The sequence below is a fragment of the Coregonus lavaretus genome, assembly GCF_964263955.1.
Source record: "Coregonus lavaretus genome assembly, chromosome: 17".
In the NCBI taxonomy this organism is placed as follows: Eukaryota; Metazoa; Chordata; class Actinopteri; order Salmoniformes; family Salmonidae; genus Coregonus; species Coregonus lavaretus.
In genome coordinates, this window is record NC_140004.1 from 3475130 (window position 1) to 3492980 (window position 17851).

The 17851-nt window shown below is 42.7% G+C and overlaps 1 protein-coding gene across 2 annotated transcripts in view; it reads right to left on the minus strand.

Moving 5' to 3' along the window:
• Nucleotides 1-17851, minus strand: part of LOC311144280 (SH2B adapter protein 3-like) — a 72688-nt gene that overhangs the window by 50267 nt on the left and 4570 nt on the right. The window contains exons 2-3 of one of the 2 annotated variants that reach the window (XM_084180294.1): nt 5971-6063; nt 3277-4263 (exon numbers count right to left, since the gene is read on the minus strand). In XM_084180294.1, coding sequence (XP_084036420.1) covers nt 3277-4236 — 960 coding nt within the window. In that variant the 5' untranslated portion in view covers nt 4237-4263; nt 5971-6063. The remainder of the gene's footprint in view (nt 1-3276; nt 4264-5970; nt 6064-17851) is intronic. The other variant, XM_084180293.1, reaches the window with a different exon arrangement.

The following is a 17851-nucleotide window of genomic DNA, read 5'->3' on the forward strand; positions in this document are numbered from 1 at the left end:
TGTAAACTTCTGACCCACTGGGAATGTGATGAAAGAAATAAAAGCTGAAATAAATCATTTTCTCTACTATTATTCTGACATTTCACATTATTAAAATAAAGTGGTGATCCTAACTGACCTAAGACAGGGAATTTTTTACTAGGATTGAATGTCAGGAATTGTGAAAAACTGAGTTTAAATATATTTGGCTAAGGTGTATGTAAACTTCCGACTTCAACTGTATGTATTCACCCCCTTTGCTATGAAGCCCCTAAATAAGATCTGGTGCAACCAATTACCTTCAGAAGTCACATAATTAGTTAAATAAAGTCCACCTGTGTGCAATCTAAGTATCACATGATCTCAGTATATATACACCTGTTCTGAAAGGCCCCAGAGTCTAAGCAAGGGGCATCACCAAGCAAGCGGCACCATGAAGACCAAGGAGCTCTCCAAACAGGTCAGGGACAAAGTTGTGGAGAAGTACAGATCAGGGTTGGGTTATAAAAAAAATCTGAAACTTTGAACATCCCACGGAGCACCATTAAATCCATTATAAAAAAAGGGAAAGAATATGGCACCACAACAAACCTGCCAAGAGAGGGCCGCCCACCAAAACTCATGGACCAGGCAAGGAGGGCATTAATCAGAGGCAACAAAGACACCAAAAATAACCCTGAAGGAGCTGCAAAGCTCCACAGCGGAGATTGGAGTATCTGTCCATAGGACCACTTTAAGCCGTACACTCTGTGTATGGAAGAGTGGCCAGAAAAAAGCCCTTGCTTAAAGAAAAGAAATAAGCAAAACACGTTTGGTGTTCGCCAAAAGCCATGTGGGAGACTCCCCAAACATATGGAAGAAGGTACTCTGGTCAGATGAGACTAAAATTGATATTGGCACATGCAGACTACTCTGATATTGGCACATGCACACTAGCCAACAGCTTGCATATACAGTGCGGGAATAGCCTACATGATGAGATTATGGACAGCATTTTGTAAAACGGCAGCCAAGCATCGATCATCATGTCACCAAAATAAGACCCTCAATATTTATTGGAAAGGAGCACCAAGCTCATCACCTTGCACTTTCATCACCCTGTGAAGTTAATCATAATTTATTGAATCTGTAGCCTAATAAACTGCATGCTTTCCTGAGTCGTAGTGGGAGGACCACATATGTCATCGTGTGACTCCAAGTTTACTGGTTACTGTTAGAAAAAGGTTTGGTCCAAATCGGATGCTAGGTACTATATTCATTGAGTATTCTATCAATCCTATAAATTAAAATGTCAAATTTTGGTGCAATCAATTAGCTTAATTTCTCAAAGATCAAATTATATTTCTACAAAATAACGCTAATCTTATCTGTCTCTAACTACAGAAACGATTTCAGAACAATCTGAGATGTGGGTGTCATGGCTTGCTGAAATGACATGGAACGACCCATTACAAGGCATGGACAAGGTAACAGGAAAAATATCTAGTCTTGGAAGAAAGCCTTGTTCCTATACACTGGCAACCTGGGCAGAACCACACTGGTGCTGTTGAAAACAGAAAACATGCCGTTGCCATGCATGCATTCTGTTCAACTGATCCGAATTCTGCTCGTACCAGTGCTGCTTTGGTCCGTTCCAAGGTACAGTAGCTTCATGTTTCTATTTTTGGTCAGGGCCAAACAGTAGACAGCTCTTTTAACTAGGCTAACCCTAAGTTTTAAAAATGATCATAATAATGTATTCCTGTGAAATCGGACAAAAGATGATCAGCTTCACACGCTGTCTTTAAAGTTAGGACTTTCCTGCTATGAAGCTTCTCACGCAAAGACATTTAAAATCAGCCAAAGCGCAGCTTCCTCTTAATGCAAAACTACCCGACTGGCGTTGCTATTGTAGTTCAGACAAACATTTTCCTCAATTAGATTTCACAATATCTGCAGGGGTGCTGCTAGGCTATACACAAGCAGCTCATGAGCATACACCACACACACAGGAAATGGTGTGACGTCAGCAAAATCCAACTACTACAGTCTTTCGTTGCTATTTCAAATCCTTTCCAAAACATGGATGAATTCAGACCAATACATGGGGGGATATGTAGCCTATTAAATATGGTGTGTATGAGAGAGAGAATAGTAGGCTACAACTGAATGATGGGGTAAAAATGTAGAGGTGGTGGTGGGTGAGTCTTGTAAAATTCTCAAAGTGTGATGACGGCTTTTCCATCAACTGATACGTTGCATCATCATCATACACTTTGAGCTTTTTACTGAAAGTGCTCTTCTTGAAAACTACTGCTGACACGCACAATATTTTGGGATCATATCAACAATGGACTAAAGAGCAAAATACTAAAATATGTTTTATGAGTAACGTGATCCTTTAATGTTCATATGTATTCATATATGAGCTTGTGTCAATATGTGTGTGCTGTGCTCTACAGCTACCCTTCCTTTTAAGTCTATTTTCTGCCTCTTTGCTCTAAGCACTACAAAGATTCCTCAGAAATAGTGCAAGTCCCCCCTCCCCTCCTCAAACACACACACACACACACACACACACACACACACACACACACACACACACACAGGAAGACTCAATGGAGCTGCAGCATTACAGATCTCAATCAAACAATCTCTATTACTTCACGTTCACATCAAATGTGCTGTGGCTGTGTTAAAACAGCAGTTGTTCACTGCCTTCTAAATATACATTAGTACAGCCTTTTCAAAGCCTTGTGATTAACCAAACTCCCTGGCCTGCATCCACGACTGGTTGTAAATTACAACGTCTGGTTACTACCCCAGGCTACGTAAAACTGGGTGTGTGAATCCAGCAGCCTGCCCAGTGCCCTCTCTGAGACTGTGTGTTGGCTTGGCCAGCTATGGTTCTCTCCTTCCGTTCACATGAGAAAACCTCCAAACAGACTCAGTAAAACTTCTGTTCCATAGCATGCAATATTAGATAGATAGATCAGGCCTCTCCACATACACCTCTTGTAGTTACAAAGTTAACACTCACGATGAGAGCCCAATATGGTTACTTCCTAGAGAAGGAAACAGGATCATGCCAGCTCAACTGAAACGTTCACGTCAAGCTTTAGTTCATCTGCATTTGACAGCCAGTTTAGGGAGAGCAGCGTAAACGTCACTGCCAAATTATCAGAGCTCCTGCAGCAGCAATTGCCAATAATAGGTGAAGCCCAGTTTGATGAAATAAAACCCCATCAGAAAGAGCCAGATATATGTGATAGCAGAAGGGGAGAGCCCAGTTCAGCAGCTGGGACCAGGGGGCTTTACCTTGGGGGGGTCATAGAGCTCCAGCTGGAACCTCTCTCCTGCCAGGCCCTCTCTGATCTTCCTCACCAGCAGGCGGCAGCGCTCCCAGCGATGCTGCGTGTCCGAGATAGTGTCGTCAACCACCAGGTACCTCAGCTGCCCCTCTTTGTAGCTGCCCGCAGCCTGCGGCCGGCGCTTCACACTCTGCCTAATGCCAAACCTCCTGGCCAGCCGGTCTAGGAGGTGGGCCGCCATGGATGAGGCAGAGGGAGTGGTCTCGGGGGAGGGGTTCTCAGTCAGCGCTGACAACGATAAGGCTGTCACTTCGTCCAGAGTCCCTCCCGTTCCCCTGTCCCCCGGCCCGCTCGGCAGCAGGCCCTGAGGTGGCGGCAGGAGTTCCTTCAGAAGACAGCACACGCTCTGCCTGATCTGGCTGACAGAGAAGTGCGTGACGTCAGCAGCAGCGGAGGAGGAGGGTGAGGTGGGGGTGTACCGTTCAGACGCAGGCCGGCGCTCCAACACAGACACTTCCTCCTGGCTGTGGCTCAGGACGGGAGCTCGAGCTCGCACCCCCGGATTGGCTGCCGAGCACCGAGGTGGCTGCTCCACCACCACGGGCTTCGGCTTTGGGGCCAGCACAGTGAACAGAGCCGGGGCGCCAGGCTGGCCCGCCTCCCGGTAGTCCAGCGCCCCGGGGAAGGTGGTGATGCGGAGCCGGCCCATCATGGGCGAAGGGGCCGATGCAGGGATCTTTTCGGCCACCTCGCTGTGGAAGTGCTGCTGGAACAGCTCGCTGAACTGCTTGCAGAAGCTGTCCGGTGGGATGACATCGTGCTCTGGCCGCTCCCTGGCAAATTTACGGTAGTGGTTGGCTAGTTCCCGGGCTGTGGCAATGGCATGCAACTCGCAGAATTCCCTCCAGCCATGCGACGCTGCAACGGAAGCTGTGGTCGTCGCCTGATGGATAGTGTCACCATTCATTGCAGTAACCAGTACAGCTGAGAATCACTACAAATTATAGGTGTTGGGGGGACAGAGGAGGGAAGAGGAGAGATATATTATTAATAGGGTCCATTTTAATACATTCACTTACATTTGAAAAATATATCGATTGATACAGACCCAAGGCCTATTCAATCAAACTTAAAACCTTCAACTATCATTAAGGACCTCTGTGCACCCAAAATCCAAAACGCAGTGACCTTTGGAAGTCTAAGGGAGGAGTATGATACACAACACGTAGTTGGACATATGGAAAAGGAGAGCAGATTTCTGATTTTATCTACCATAAAATGAATTTAAACAAATCCAACTTGATTACAGATTAAGTATCTGCTGCACCCAAAAATGTCATTTGATTCATTGGGAGAACACACACACACACTTTGCCCTTTCATAAAGAAGATTCTGATCAATCTGAAGAGCAACCAAAGAGAGGAAAAAGTTACTGGAGATGACTATAGTAGCCTCAGTCATAAACTATAAAAGCATATATCCTAAAAAAAATGTGTGTGCTTGCTAGTCTTGAAGTATTTATTGTTGTAGGAAAGTAAGTCTATTTCCACTATGGCCATTGAAATGCAAATAATAAAAAGTGAGATTTCTAGTCTTCTTGCTTTAAGCACAATAATAAGGAAAAAGTAGCCTGCTAGCCTACTTTGAGAAGAACTTCATTATACCTCAACTACATGAGTTACTAAACAGGCTCAAAGCTGGACTTGATGATACAGAGTAGCCTTGACAGTAGGAACCTGATGCAAATAACCCTAAAGAAGCTATTGTCTTCTGAAAATGTGTAGTCTTACAGAACCAAAACTGCTGTGGTAAGGCTTTAGGAGATCTGCCCTGTTCCGCTGAGGGCTAGAAATAACACTGATCCTTTCTAATGGGCAGCTACATCTCTGATGCTCTCCCTCTTTATTAGTGCTGAGGCGGGGAACAGCTGGGTGGGGGTGGAGGAGGGCAATAAAACCTGATTAGATTAAATCCAAATCAGTTTTATATGCTTTACAGAGGAAGAAGGCCACATGAATGGAGCCAATACAGTAATGTGACAGTGAATGAAGGGCAGATTGAGGAAGTTGACTTTAGCGTTTCTCAATGGATGCTGCAAACGGCTGGAGCTTCTCCTTTTTCAAGATGAGGGCCCACGATGTGGACAAATGTTGCCGATGCACACACTGGGCAGTCCTTTGTGGCCTCTCCCTCCTTCGAGACAGAAGACCAAGGCCTATGAAACTCGGCAACATTCTCAGCTTAATTGTGATATTGTATAGACCTAACGGTTTTAGCCAGAATTAATTGTTTTTGTGGAAATAGCCAAAGTCTAACTTCAAAGTCTAGAACTGCCTTCAAAAACCAAAAGGTCACATGCTGAGCCATTTTTTTCTCAAATGAGATTACTTACCAGTTGCCTTACCAATGGGGTGGAGTGATCAAACCTCAGCTTTCTACTCACACACATTTTAACCGGAATAAGGAAATTAAACAAATCACTGGACGCTTCCTTTAAGTAATGGGTCAATAGACTGATGCATCCATCTCCCCCAAAATGGAGACATTCAATGACCCTTATGAGACCGGAAATGTTTTCAAAGACATCTCTGACTAGTGTTTGTTTTTCAACATGGCTACCAACATCAAAAAGCAACACAACCCAATGCTGGAGTTATGTACTTTCATGGTGTATTAAACAATCATTTCCTCATTACATACCTTTGCAGCAGAGTAAGGTCTACTAGAGGAAGTGGGGACGAACCTTTCTCAACAGATCATAGAAACCACAGAATCAGGGGGACTGGCCCAGCCCTGCATGGAGGCAAAAAAACAACACGGTCTCTGAACTGAAATGAAATCTCTAACCTAAATTTGACTGAGTGCCCCACTTTTTTCCTGTTTTGGCTCTCTAACAAACCCCATGTTTTTTATGTAACGTATAGGAGACCGATACGTCTCTTCAATGCGTGTCAGAGGCGTAGGTAGCATCCAGAAATATTGCATCACCAACCATCCACGCCCCACTACCATTCCTCTCCACCCCAAAGCCCCTGCACGCATGCCTCCGCTGGCACTCCCACCCCTGTCGCTGGCCCCTAGATCACTGTTTCTATCAGTGTAGCCAGCCCAGCCATGACTCAGCAGCCTCCAGCACTGCAACACACACTTCCTCTCCTTCTCCCCTGTGCCTGCCTCGCCCTGGCCTAGGCTGTCTCAGTCCCCCACATTCTCTTCGGGCTCAGCCGTGTGCCCAGTGACACTGCCCTAACCCTCTTCCCTGGGTCACTCTTTGGGGCACCAACACTCCATACTCACTGTGCCATCATGGTCTACTGCAGGCAGAGCAGAGACGACCCTACACATACACAGCAGAGTCATCATGCGATATTATCAGTCCTAGTGGTCGGTATCTGTGTTCACACATTACTCAGTGTTTCTTGTTAGCCCCGGTGGGAACGGCGGTTACTTTAGGCCATGGAGAAGACAAAAGAGCCCTCACTGACTTGGTTTACCTCCTCAAGCCTGCGGCAGGTAGCTTAGTGGTTAAGAGCGTTGTGCCAGTAACCGAAAGGTCACTGGTTCTAATCCCCGAGCCGACTAGGTGAAAAATCTGTCGATGTGCCCTTGAGCAAGGCACTTAACCCTAATTGCTCCTGTAAGTCGCTCTGGATAAGAGCGTCTGCTAAATGACTAAAATGTAAATGTAATGCTGCAGTTGGCCCATTATAGAGCTACTCTTAGGCAGATGACAAACACTCACCTTGAACTTACCATGACACAGAGATAAAGTTGACTGTTTTACTAAGGCTGTTAATAGCAAGAGAAAAACCCCTCTACTCTTAGGCTACATAAGTAACTGTCAAAGCAGCCAATCCCCTGTTGTCACACAATAACTTCGATCCAATCCAAAAATTATGTTGTTGAAACTCCATATTGCACTGGTTTGGTGTTTGAATACAAGGTGTTTTCAGGAAAGAAGAAAACACTGACAAACTGGGCACAGAAAGAAGTGTATGTAAAAGCCACATGTTTTGGCCTGGGTCTCTGCAGGAGAGAGGGAGGGAACCCAGGTGGCAGACTCACTGAGACAAACGATAGCTCTAGCGTCCAGTGCTGCTTGGGCCACAATCTCAGGAACAGGAAACCCTGCCCTGCCCGGGCCAGGCAACCAGCTCCAACACAAACCATACCCCTGGCCTGGAAACTGTGGGAGCCAGCTCCCATACAGTGCAATACCCTGAGCCAGAGAGGAAGCTGAAGTGCACACCAGCCAGCTGGAAGTCCACATACAGCAACGACAGCATATTGGTGTACAGTCGTGGTCAAAAGTTTTGAGAATGACACAAATATGAATTTTCACAAAGTCTGCTGCCTCAGTTTTTATGATGGCAATTTGCATATACTCCAAAATGTTATGAAGAGTGATCAGATGAATTGCAATTAATTGCGAAGTCCCTCTTTGCCATGAAAATGAACTTAATCCCAAAAAAACATTTCCACTGCCACAAAAGGACCAGCTGACATCATGTCAGTGATTCTCTTGTTAACACAGGTGAGAGTGTTGACGAGGACAAAGCTGGAGATCACTCTGTCATGCTGATTGAGTTAGAATAACAGACTGGAAGCTTTAAAAGGAGGGTGGTGCATTGTTCTTCCTCTGTTAACCATGGTTACCTGCAAGGAAACACGTGCCGTCATCATTGCTTTGCACAAAAAGGGCTTCACAGGCAAGGATATTGCTGCTAGTAAGATTGCACCTACTTCAACCATTTATCGGATCATCAAGAACTTCAAGGAGAGAGGTTCAATTGTTGTGAAGAAGGCTTCAGGGCGCCCAAGAAAGTCCAGCAAGCGCCAGGACCGTCTCTTAAAGTTGATTCAGCTGCGGGATCGGGGCACCACCAGTGCAGAGCTTGCTCAGGAATGGCAGCAGGCAGGTGTGAGTGCATCTGCACGCACAGTGAGGCGAAGACTTTTGGAGGATGGCCTGGTGTCAAGAAGGGCAGCGAGGAAGCAACTTCTCTCCAGGAAAAACATCAGGGACAGACTGATATTCTGCAAAAGGTACAGGGATTGGACTGCTGAGGACTGGGGTAAAGTCATTTTTTCTCTGATGAACATTCAGAAATGATTGTTTGGGGCATCCGGAAAAAAGCTTGTCCGGAGAAGACAAGGTGAGCGCTACCATCAGTCCTGTGTCATGCCAACATTTTAGAGAAATAAGCTTTTTGTGTGTCTATTGTTTCAGCTCATGAAACATGGGACCAACACTTTACATGTTGCATTTATATTTTTGTTCAGTGTAGAAAATGGAAAATGAAGTAGGGAAGGACAAACCCACTGCAGGGAGCAAGTGGGATTTGCCCTGTGTCAGATATGGGTGAGAAAGGGAGAGGGTGATGAGAAAGCAATGAACTGGCAGAATAAAAGTCTAGAATACAGAAAAAATACAATAAACAACAATAACTAGAAAATGACATTTCCTGAAGAAAATGTGTGCGCCTGATTGTCTTCAAGTATTTATGGCTGTGAAATAAGTTGTTGTGTGGTTAGAAAGAGCTTTGTTTGTAGTAGTATTGCATTGGGATTTGTGACAATATGGTTGTAATGTGAAAAGTAGTAATAGTATAAATGATTCTTTACAAGACTGGGTGTAAATCACACGTACCGGCTCACCCCCCCCCCCCCGCTTTGACTCTCTCACGCACCCTCACTGTCTGAGCTTTGGTTCCTACCGACTTTCGCTTCTCCACTCCACTTCCTCTTACTGTAGGCCTGCTGACCAGTCTTCCTTCCCCCCACTTCACACACACACAGTCTTTTATCAATTCAAGGTTGTCATACTTTCAAAGTATGATACTCCACACTCATTCAGAGAGTAGAGGCCCAACACTCAAGTGAACCATGACTGCAGTGCATGTACACACAATTTAGCCCCCCACCCCTCAACACATGGGCACACACGCACACACCCGATCATGGTCTTCTCTCCTGCCATGCATGTAGTAAATGCACGGTTCACACTCTCTAAGAGGGGTATTGGACTGGGAGCATCCTCACACTGAGGCCTGATGACACCATGGAGCAACCCTCCCTAGCTGTCAGTCCGTAAGCAGCACTTATCTCAAAACACACAGGGCTGGAGAGAGGGCTCGCATACCGCCAACTCACATCATAACACACTGTTCCCCTGTGGGATGGGTCCAAACCTACAGCGAGGGTGTGGGGTTCAGCCTCTCTCTCTCCATCTGTTTCATAACCTTCAAGTACCAGGGAGCAACATAAGGCTGTCCTCCACCTCGAAGGAACGCTTACATTCAAACTAGCAACTAAGAACTGACTAAGGGGTAAATCTATTTGAGTTCAATCACTTTTTGACAGCATCCCTTTTGATTTAAACCCCCCAAAAATGTCCTATACATGTTTGCCGATGGAAGGTGTCAGAAAGTGACTTTTTGGACCTGAATGCCAAAACATTCAGGAGATAAAAGTTGCTCAAAGTTGACCCATTTTGCAGACCATGACATCTTCATCAATGGAAAAGATAAACGGTTGAGTTTGATATAATTTAAAAGCTTAAAAACAGTGTTGTCAAATTTTTTTTTTTTTTTGAAAGATGTTTTTCCAAAAAAAAAAAAAAAAAAAAGACATTTTTAAACCTTTACACGTTTTTTGATAATTGACGTTAAACTCCTATTTTTTTTTTCATATTCACATGTTGTAGCTTAGACACTATTTCACATCTGAGCTTTTTGTGTTGTGCCCCCCATCAGTTGAGACACATGCTCTTGAATACAGGGTGGGTGTCATTTCAAATCACAGAAATATAATTCATAGAATGGACCTATCCCTTTAGGCCACCTTAATTTAGCTGGTATACATACCATTGACATTTAAATTGAAATATTTACTTCTAATTACTACCACAAAGATGGCCGCCGGTCCACCTACCATTGAATGTCAAGTTAAATTGTCATGTATATTCTATTATCTATATTTCTATGATTTCAATAGGTTTCCTATGGAGGATTGACAGTATAATTTAAAACAGATATTCCATTCAATAAAACATTATCTGATGTGTGGCCCTCCAACCATCTTTGCGGCACCATTTGAAAGTTGAAATGTCATTTTTATTTTATACATTTATTAAACAACACATGACACCCACCCTGTATTCAAGAGCATGTTGTCTCAGCTGATGGCAGGCACAACACAAACACCTTAGATTATGTAAAATAGGCTTTAATTGACATTAAAAGGTTAAACAAATTACAATAGTTTGACAACCCTGCTTGTAAGCTTTTAAATGATATCAACTCTCAACCGTTTATCTTTTCCAGTGATGAAGATATGGATGTCTCATAGTACGGTGGGGTATGCAAAATGGGTAAGCTTTGAGCACCTTTATCTCTTGAATGTTTTGGCATTCAGGTCCAAAGTCACTTTCTGAGCACTTCTACAATGGGAAAATGGGTACGGATGGTTTCGTTCAAATCAAAAAGGGATGCTATCAAATAGTGATTTAATTCAAATGGATTTACCCATAGCTGTGGGAAGTACAGTGGGGAGAACAAGTATTTGATACACTGCCGACTTTGCAGGTTTTCCTACTTACAAAGCATGTAGAGGTCTGTCGTTTTTATCATAGGTACACTTCAACTGTGAGAGACGGAATCTAAAACAAAAATCCAGAAAATCACATTGTATGATTTTTAAGTAATTAATTTGCATTTTATTGCATGACATAAGTATTTGATCACCTACCAACCAGTAAGAATTCCGGCTCTCACAGACCTGTTCGTTTTTCTTTAAGAAGCCCTCCTGTTCTCCACTCATTACCTGTATTAACTGCACCTGTTTGAACTCGTTACCTGTATAAAAGACACCTGTCCACACACTCAATCAAACAGACTCCAACCTCTCCACAATGGCCAAGACCAGAGAGCTGTGTAAGGAAATCAGGGATAAAATTGTAGACCTGCACAAGGCTGGGATGGGCTACAGGACAATAGGCAAGCAGCTTAGTGAGAAGGCAACAACTGTTGGCGCAATTATTAGAAAATGGAAGAAGTTCAAGATGACGGTCAATCACCCTCGGTCTGGGGCTCCATGCAAGATCTCACCTCGTGGGGCATCAATGATCATGAGGAAGGTGAGGGATCAGCCCAGAACTACACGGCAGGACCTGGTCAATGACCTGAAGAGAGCTGGGACCACAGTCTCAAAGAAAACCATTAGTAACACACTATGCCGTCATTGATTAAAATCCTGCAGCGCACGCAAGGTCCCCCTGCTCAAGCCAGCGCATGTCCAGGCCCGTCTGAAGTTGCCAATGACCATCTGGATGATCCAGAGGAGGAATGGGAGAAGGTCATGTGGTCTGATGAGACAAAAATAGAGCTTTTTGGTCTAAACTCCACTCGCCGTGTTTGGAGGAAGAAGAAGGATGAGTACAACCCCAAGAACACCATCCCGACCATGAAGCATGGAGGTGGAAACATCATTCTTTGGGGATGCTTTTCTGCAAAGGGGACAGGATGACTGCACCGTATTGAGGGGAGGATGGATGGGGCCATGTATCGCGAGATCTTGGCCAACAACCTCCTTCCCTCAGTAAGAGCATTGAAGATGTGTCGTGGCTGGGTCTTCCAGCATGACAACGACCCAAAACACACAGGCAGGGCAACTAAGGAGTGGCTCCGTAAGAAGCATCTCAAGGTCCTGGAGTGGCCTAGCCAGTCTCCAGACCTGAACCCAATAGAAAATCTTTGGAGGGAGCTGAAAGTCGTATTGCCCATCGACAGCCCCGAAACCTGAAGGGTCTATATGGAGGAGTGGGCCAAAATCCCTGCTGCAGTGTGTGCAAACCTGGTCAAGACCTACAGGAAACGTATGATCTCTGTAATTGCAAACAAAGGTTTCTGTACCAAATATTAAGTTCTGCTTTTCTGATGTATCAAATACTTATGTCATGCAATAAAATGCAAATTAATTACTTAAAAATCATACAATGTGATTTTCTGGATTTTTATTTTAGATTCCGTCTCTCACAGTTGAAGTGTACCTATGATAAAAATTACAGACCTCTACATGCTTTGTAAGTAGGAAAACCTGCAAAATCGGCAGTGTATCAAATACTTGTTCTCCCCACTGTAGGGGTGCTGAGGCCCATGATAAATTAAAATGTGGCAAAATTAGGCAATAAAAAAATATTTCCCCCAAAATTATATTACTCCTTTCTGAACAGACATAAATAACATAATACACCAGAGAGCATAATATAGCCACAGAGGATCAATATAATTACATTTTATAACAAGCACTTACTGTCGGGAAGGCCGCAATTTGGGTAGCCTAATATAGAACAGTTTGTTGCGTTGTGGCCATAGATATAACCCATAGAAGGATTTTGGAAAATCTAACCCTGACTGTTAAACTCATGGGTACACTAGCAATGGCTGCCAATCCTGACTTGAATGGGAACTGCCATCTAGGGATTATATTTCTATAGCTGGTTGCGGATGTCAGTTCACCTTTCACAAATTTCAAAATACAATCGCGTGAAAAACATAAGACCTACCGTTTGGAAAGCAAATGCCTACTGCTGAAAAGAGAAGACTAATCTCTGTAGAAACAAAAACATTCTCAGCACTGTTTTTCAAAGTAGCTTATCTTGAGATATTGGCGCAAGCAAATCGGCCATCACCGGTGAGTAGCCTATGCTTCATCTTCATCATTGGGTGAGTCAGTGTCACTGCAAAGTTTATTTTGTAACTTATACTAAACACAGTGCCTTCAGAAAGTGTTCACACCCCTTGACTTTTTCCACATATTGCTGTGTTACAGCCAGAATTTATAATGGATTAAACTGATTTTTAGTCACTGGCCTACACACAATACCCCCATAATGTCAGAGGAATGTTTTTGGAATTTTGTACAAATTAATTAAAAATGAAAAGCTGAAATGTCTTGAGTCAATAACTATTAAAGCCCTTTGTTATAGCCTAAATAAGTTCAGGAGTCAAAATGTGCTTAACAAGTCACATAATACATTGCATGGACTCCGTCTGTGTGCAATAATAGTGTTTAACATTCTTTAACCTCATCTCTGTACCCCACACATAAAATTATCTGTAAGGTTCCTCAGTCAAGCAGTGAATTTCAAACAGATTCAACCACAAAGACCAGGGAGGTTTTCCAATGCCTCAGCAAAGAAGGGCACCTATTGGTAGATGGGTAAAAATAAAAAAAAGCAGACATTGACTATCCCTTTGATCATGGATAAATTATTATTTTTAGTCATTTTAGCAGACGCTCTTATCCAGAGCGACTTACAGTTAATAAGTGCATACATCTTTCATACTGACCCCCCGTGGGAATCGAACCCACAACCCTGGCGTTGCAAGCGCCATGCTCTACCAACTGAGCTACAGCTACAGTTGATACACCATCCAATTACACTTTGGATGGTGTATCAATACACCCAGTCATTACAAAGATACAGATGTCCTTCCTAAATCAGTTGTCGGAGAGGAAGGAAACCGTTCAGGGATTTCACCATACAGATAGAGTTTAATGGGCCCCGTGTAGCTCAGTTGGTAGAGCATTGTGCTTCCAACGCCAGTGTTGTGGGTTCGATTCCCACGGGGGGCCAGTATGAAAAATGTGCACTCACTAACTGTAAGTCGCTCTGGATAAGAGCGTATGCAACAAATTGGAAGTTTTGGAATGGCCTAGTCAAAGTCCAGACCTAATCCCAATTGAGATGTTGTGGCAGGACTTGAAACGAGCAGTTCATGCTTGAAAGCCCACACGTCACTGAGTTAAAGCAGTTCTGCATGGAAGAGTGGGCCAAATTTCCTCCACAGCGACGTGAGAGACTGATCAACAACTACAGGAAGCATTTGGTTGGAGTCATTGCAGCTAAAGGTGGCACAACCAGTTCTTGAGTGTAATGGGGAAATTACTTTTTCACACAGGGGAATTGGGTGTTGCATAACTTTGTTTATGAAATAAATATGTAATTGTTGTGTTATTTGTTCACTTATGTTCCCTTTATCTAATATTAGGTTTTGGTTGAAGATCTGATAACATTCAGTATCACAAATATGAAAAAGTAGAGAAAATTAGAAAGGGGACAAATACTTTTTCATAGCACTGTATATACTGTATTCTATAATATTATACTGTATCTTAGTCCATGCCGCTCTGTCATTGCTCGTCCATATATGTATATATTCTTAATTCCATTCCTTATTTAGATTTGTGTGTATTGGGTCCCCTGTAGCTCAGTTGGTAGAGCATGGCGCTTGCAACGCCAGGGTTGTGGGTTCGTTTCCCACGGGGGGCCAGTATGAAAATGTATGCATTCACTGACTGTAAGTCGCTCTGGATAAGAGCGTCTGCTAAATGACTAAAATGTAAATGTAATGTTGTGAAATTGTTAGATATTACTGCACTGTCGGAGCTAGAAGCACAAGCATTTCGCTACACCCGCAATAACATCTGCTAAACACGTGTACACGATAATGTTTGGGGGATTTGATATGAGCCACATTTATATGTCCTTAAAAACAGCCTATAGCAAATTACTAAAACAATATTCCTTGTGTTTCGATGTGTAGCATATGCAAAACTTGATATCCTATTGTTCTTTTTTTTTTTTACTTTCCTAAAACAATAATTGTCCAGCTCACGGTTCAGCTGTCAGAGATTTGAGCAGTAAATGCATCATGGCATTGCATGCATAGGCTTAGGAGTCCACTGTATGATATTAATATAAAAAAATATATATATTAAAAGAGAAGCAAACCAAGCTACGACACCAACATGCATTTCTTTATCCTTGTCAGATAGGCTACTGCGTCAGGCTATACAGATATACACTAGGCGTACAGAAGGAGACTAATTTGTTATTTATTTTTATCAGCATATTTTTTATAAAGATAAGCATTATATTGTTAGATTATGGTAGGCCTAAAACATTCATAATCTCAAATTCAACTGTTGGAGTGCCGGTGCGCACTGCCTTCATATCATAATCCTGCAGTATAATAGGTTAATAGCCACACCAAACCTTCACAAACGTTTCTAAACTTTATCAGGGTAATATCAAAAGTAAGTAGTCATTGTTTATAGGGAAAATACGAGCAGCATGTTATATCACGGCAAACACAACATTAAAGTTGTAACTTAATTTGGCCAAAGAAAATGGCCCAACAGAATGAAACACACTCGGGAACTGGTTTAAACCTTCACAAAAGTTTTGAACAGGCTATCTTGAAGCAATTACCAAGAAAGGCTAGTGCCTACCATACCGAACAAATGACAGCAATGGGCTAATTATTTTACAAACTAAATACAGCGCACACATAAAAGACAGATCGAACTTAATTTAGCCAACGAAAATGTCTCATCAGAATGAAACAAAACACGTCTAGCATATTTCAAAGAACTGGTTTAGATTAATACATAGGCCTACAATAATAACAATGATATGCAGTAATAATAAAACAAACAATAATAAATACGAAAAAAAAAATAATAATACAAAATTGCCTCCTACCTGAACAGCAAGTTGCATTTGGCCAATTGTGTGGTATAAACAAATATTTTGCTAATGTCTTCCATCATGTAAATGTGTTTATAAAAAGGGCCTTATCTTTTAAATGCATGCAAAATGCATCCCCATGTGTGGAAGTCCTAAAAACATGTCTGCTCAACTGTATGTCACTACACAAATGTGATTATAGATTCATGCAATGCTTTATTATAAAGGAGATTCCCCCGAACCCTCCCCCCCGGAAAATAAAACAATAATATATCTTGATTAGATAAGTATTCAACCCCCTGAGTCAATACATGTTAGAAATCACCTTTGGCAGCGATTACAGCTGTGAGTCTTTCTGGGTAAGTCTCCAAGAGCTTTGCACACCTGGATTGTACAATATTTGCCCATTATTCTTTAAGAAATTCATCAAGCTGTCAAGTTGGTTGTTGGTCATAGCTAGACCGGCAGTAAAGTCTTGCCATAGATTTTCAAGCTGATTTAAGTCAAAACTGTAACTAGGCCACTCAGGAACATTCAACGTCGTCTTGGTAAGCACATCCAGTGTATATTTGGCCTTTAGGTCATTATCCTGCTGAAAGGTGAATTTGTCTCCCAGTGTCTTTTGGAAAGCAGACTGAACCAAGTTTTTCTCTAGGATTTTGCCTGTGCTTAGCTCTATTCCGTTTCTTATGGCAAGCATACCCATAACATGATGCAGCCACCACCATGTTTGAAAATATGAAGAGTGGTACTCAGTGATGTGTTGTGCCATAAGCATAACATTTTTACATTTTAGTCATTTAGCAGACGCTCTTATCCAGAGCGACTTACAGTTAGCACATACATTATTTTATCGAACCCACAACCCTGGCATTGCAAACGCCATGCTCTACCAACTGAGCTACATCCCCTGCCGGCCATTCCCTCCCCTACCCTGGACGACGCTGGGCCAATTGTGCGCCGCCCCATGGGTCTCCCGGTCGCGGCCGGCTACGACAGAGCCTGGATTCGAACCAGGATCTCTAGTGGCACAGCTAGCACTGCGATGCAGTGCCTTAGACCACTGCGCCACTCGGGAGTTTTGTATTCAGGACAAAAAGTTCATTTCTTTGCCACATTTTTCGCAGTATTACTTTAGAGCCTTATTGTAAACAAGATGCATTCTGAACAGGCTTACTTCTTTTCACTCTGTCAATTACGTTAGTATTGTGAGGTAACTACAATGTTGTTGATCCACCCTCAGTTATCGCCTATCACAACCATTAAACTCTTTAACTGTTTTAAATTCACCATTGGCCTCATGGTGAAATCCCTGAGCGGTATCCTTCCTATCCGGCAACTGAGTTAGGAAGGACGCCTGTATCTTTGTAGTGACTAGGTGCATTGATACACCATCCAAAGTGTAATTAATAACTGCACCATGCTCAAAGGGATATTCAATGTTTTTTACATTGTGCTCTTTCACAAAAGCTCTCAACGTATAACCTATATACTTAATATGGACACAGTATGCTTTACGTTAGTTATCTTGTTGTTATTAGTTGTTGTTATTAGTCCCATCCTTCAGCTCCATTCAACACCTCCCATCTATCTCTTAACACCATCCATATTGGATTTCTATTTGCCATATATTTTTCAACTGTACTGTGATGTTTTACAAAAGTTCTGAACCTTTCTATTCTCATTGTTTCTACAGATCGTAAATTGAATATAAAATGTTTGGCTAAAAGTTGTATTATATTATTGATCGATTGACTATGACTTTTCAGATCACCCAGTAGTGCTATCTGCAGGGTTAGCTCCAGGTAAATATTGCAATCCTTTAGCCATTCCTGGACCTGTGTCCAAAAACAAGCTACAAATGGACAATACCAACACAAATGATCTAATGATTCTGTCTCTTCGCAGCAAAATCTGCAGAGCTGGGAAGATTGTATCCCCCATATAAATAACATTCTATTGGTAGCAAGAATTTTATATAATTTAAATTGAAAAATTCTAAGTTTTGAATCCGGCGTCGTTTTGCGTATCAATTCATAAACACTA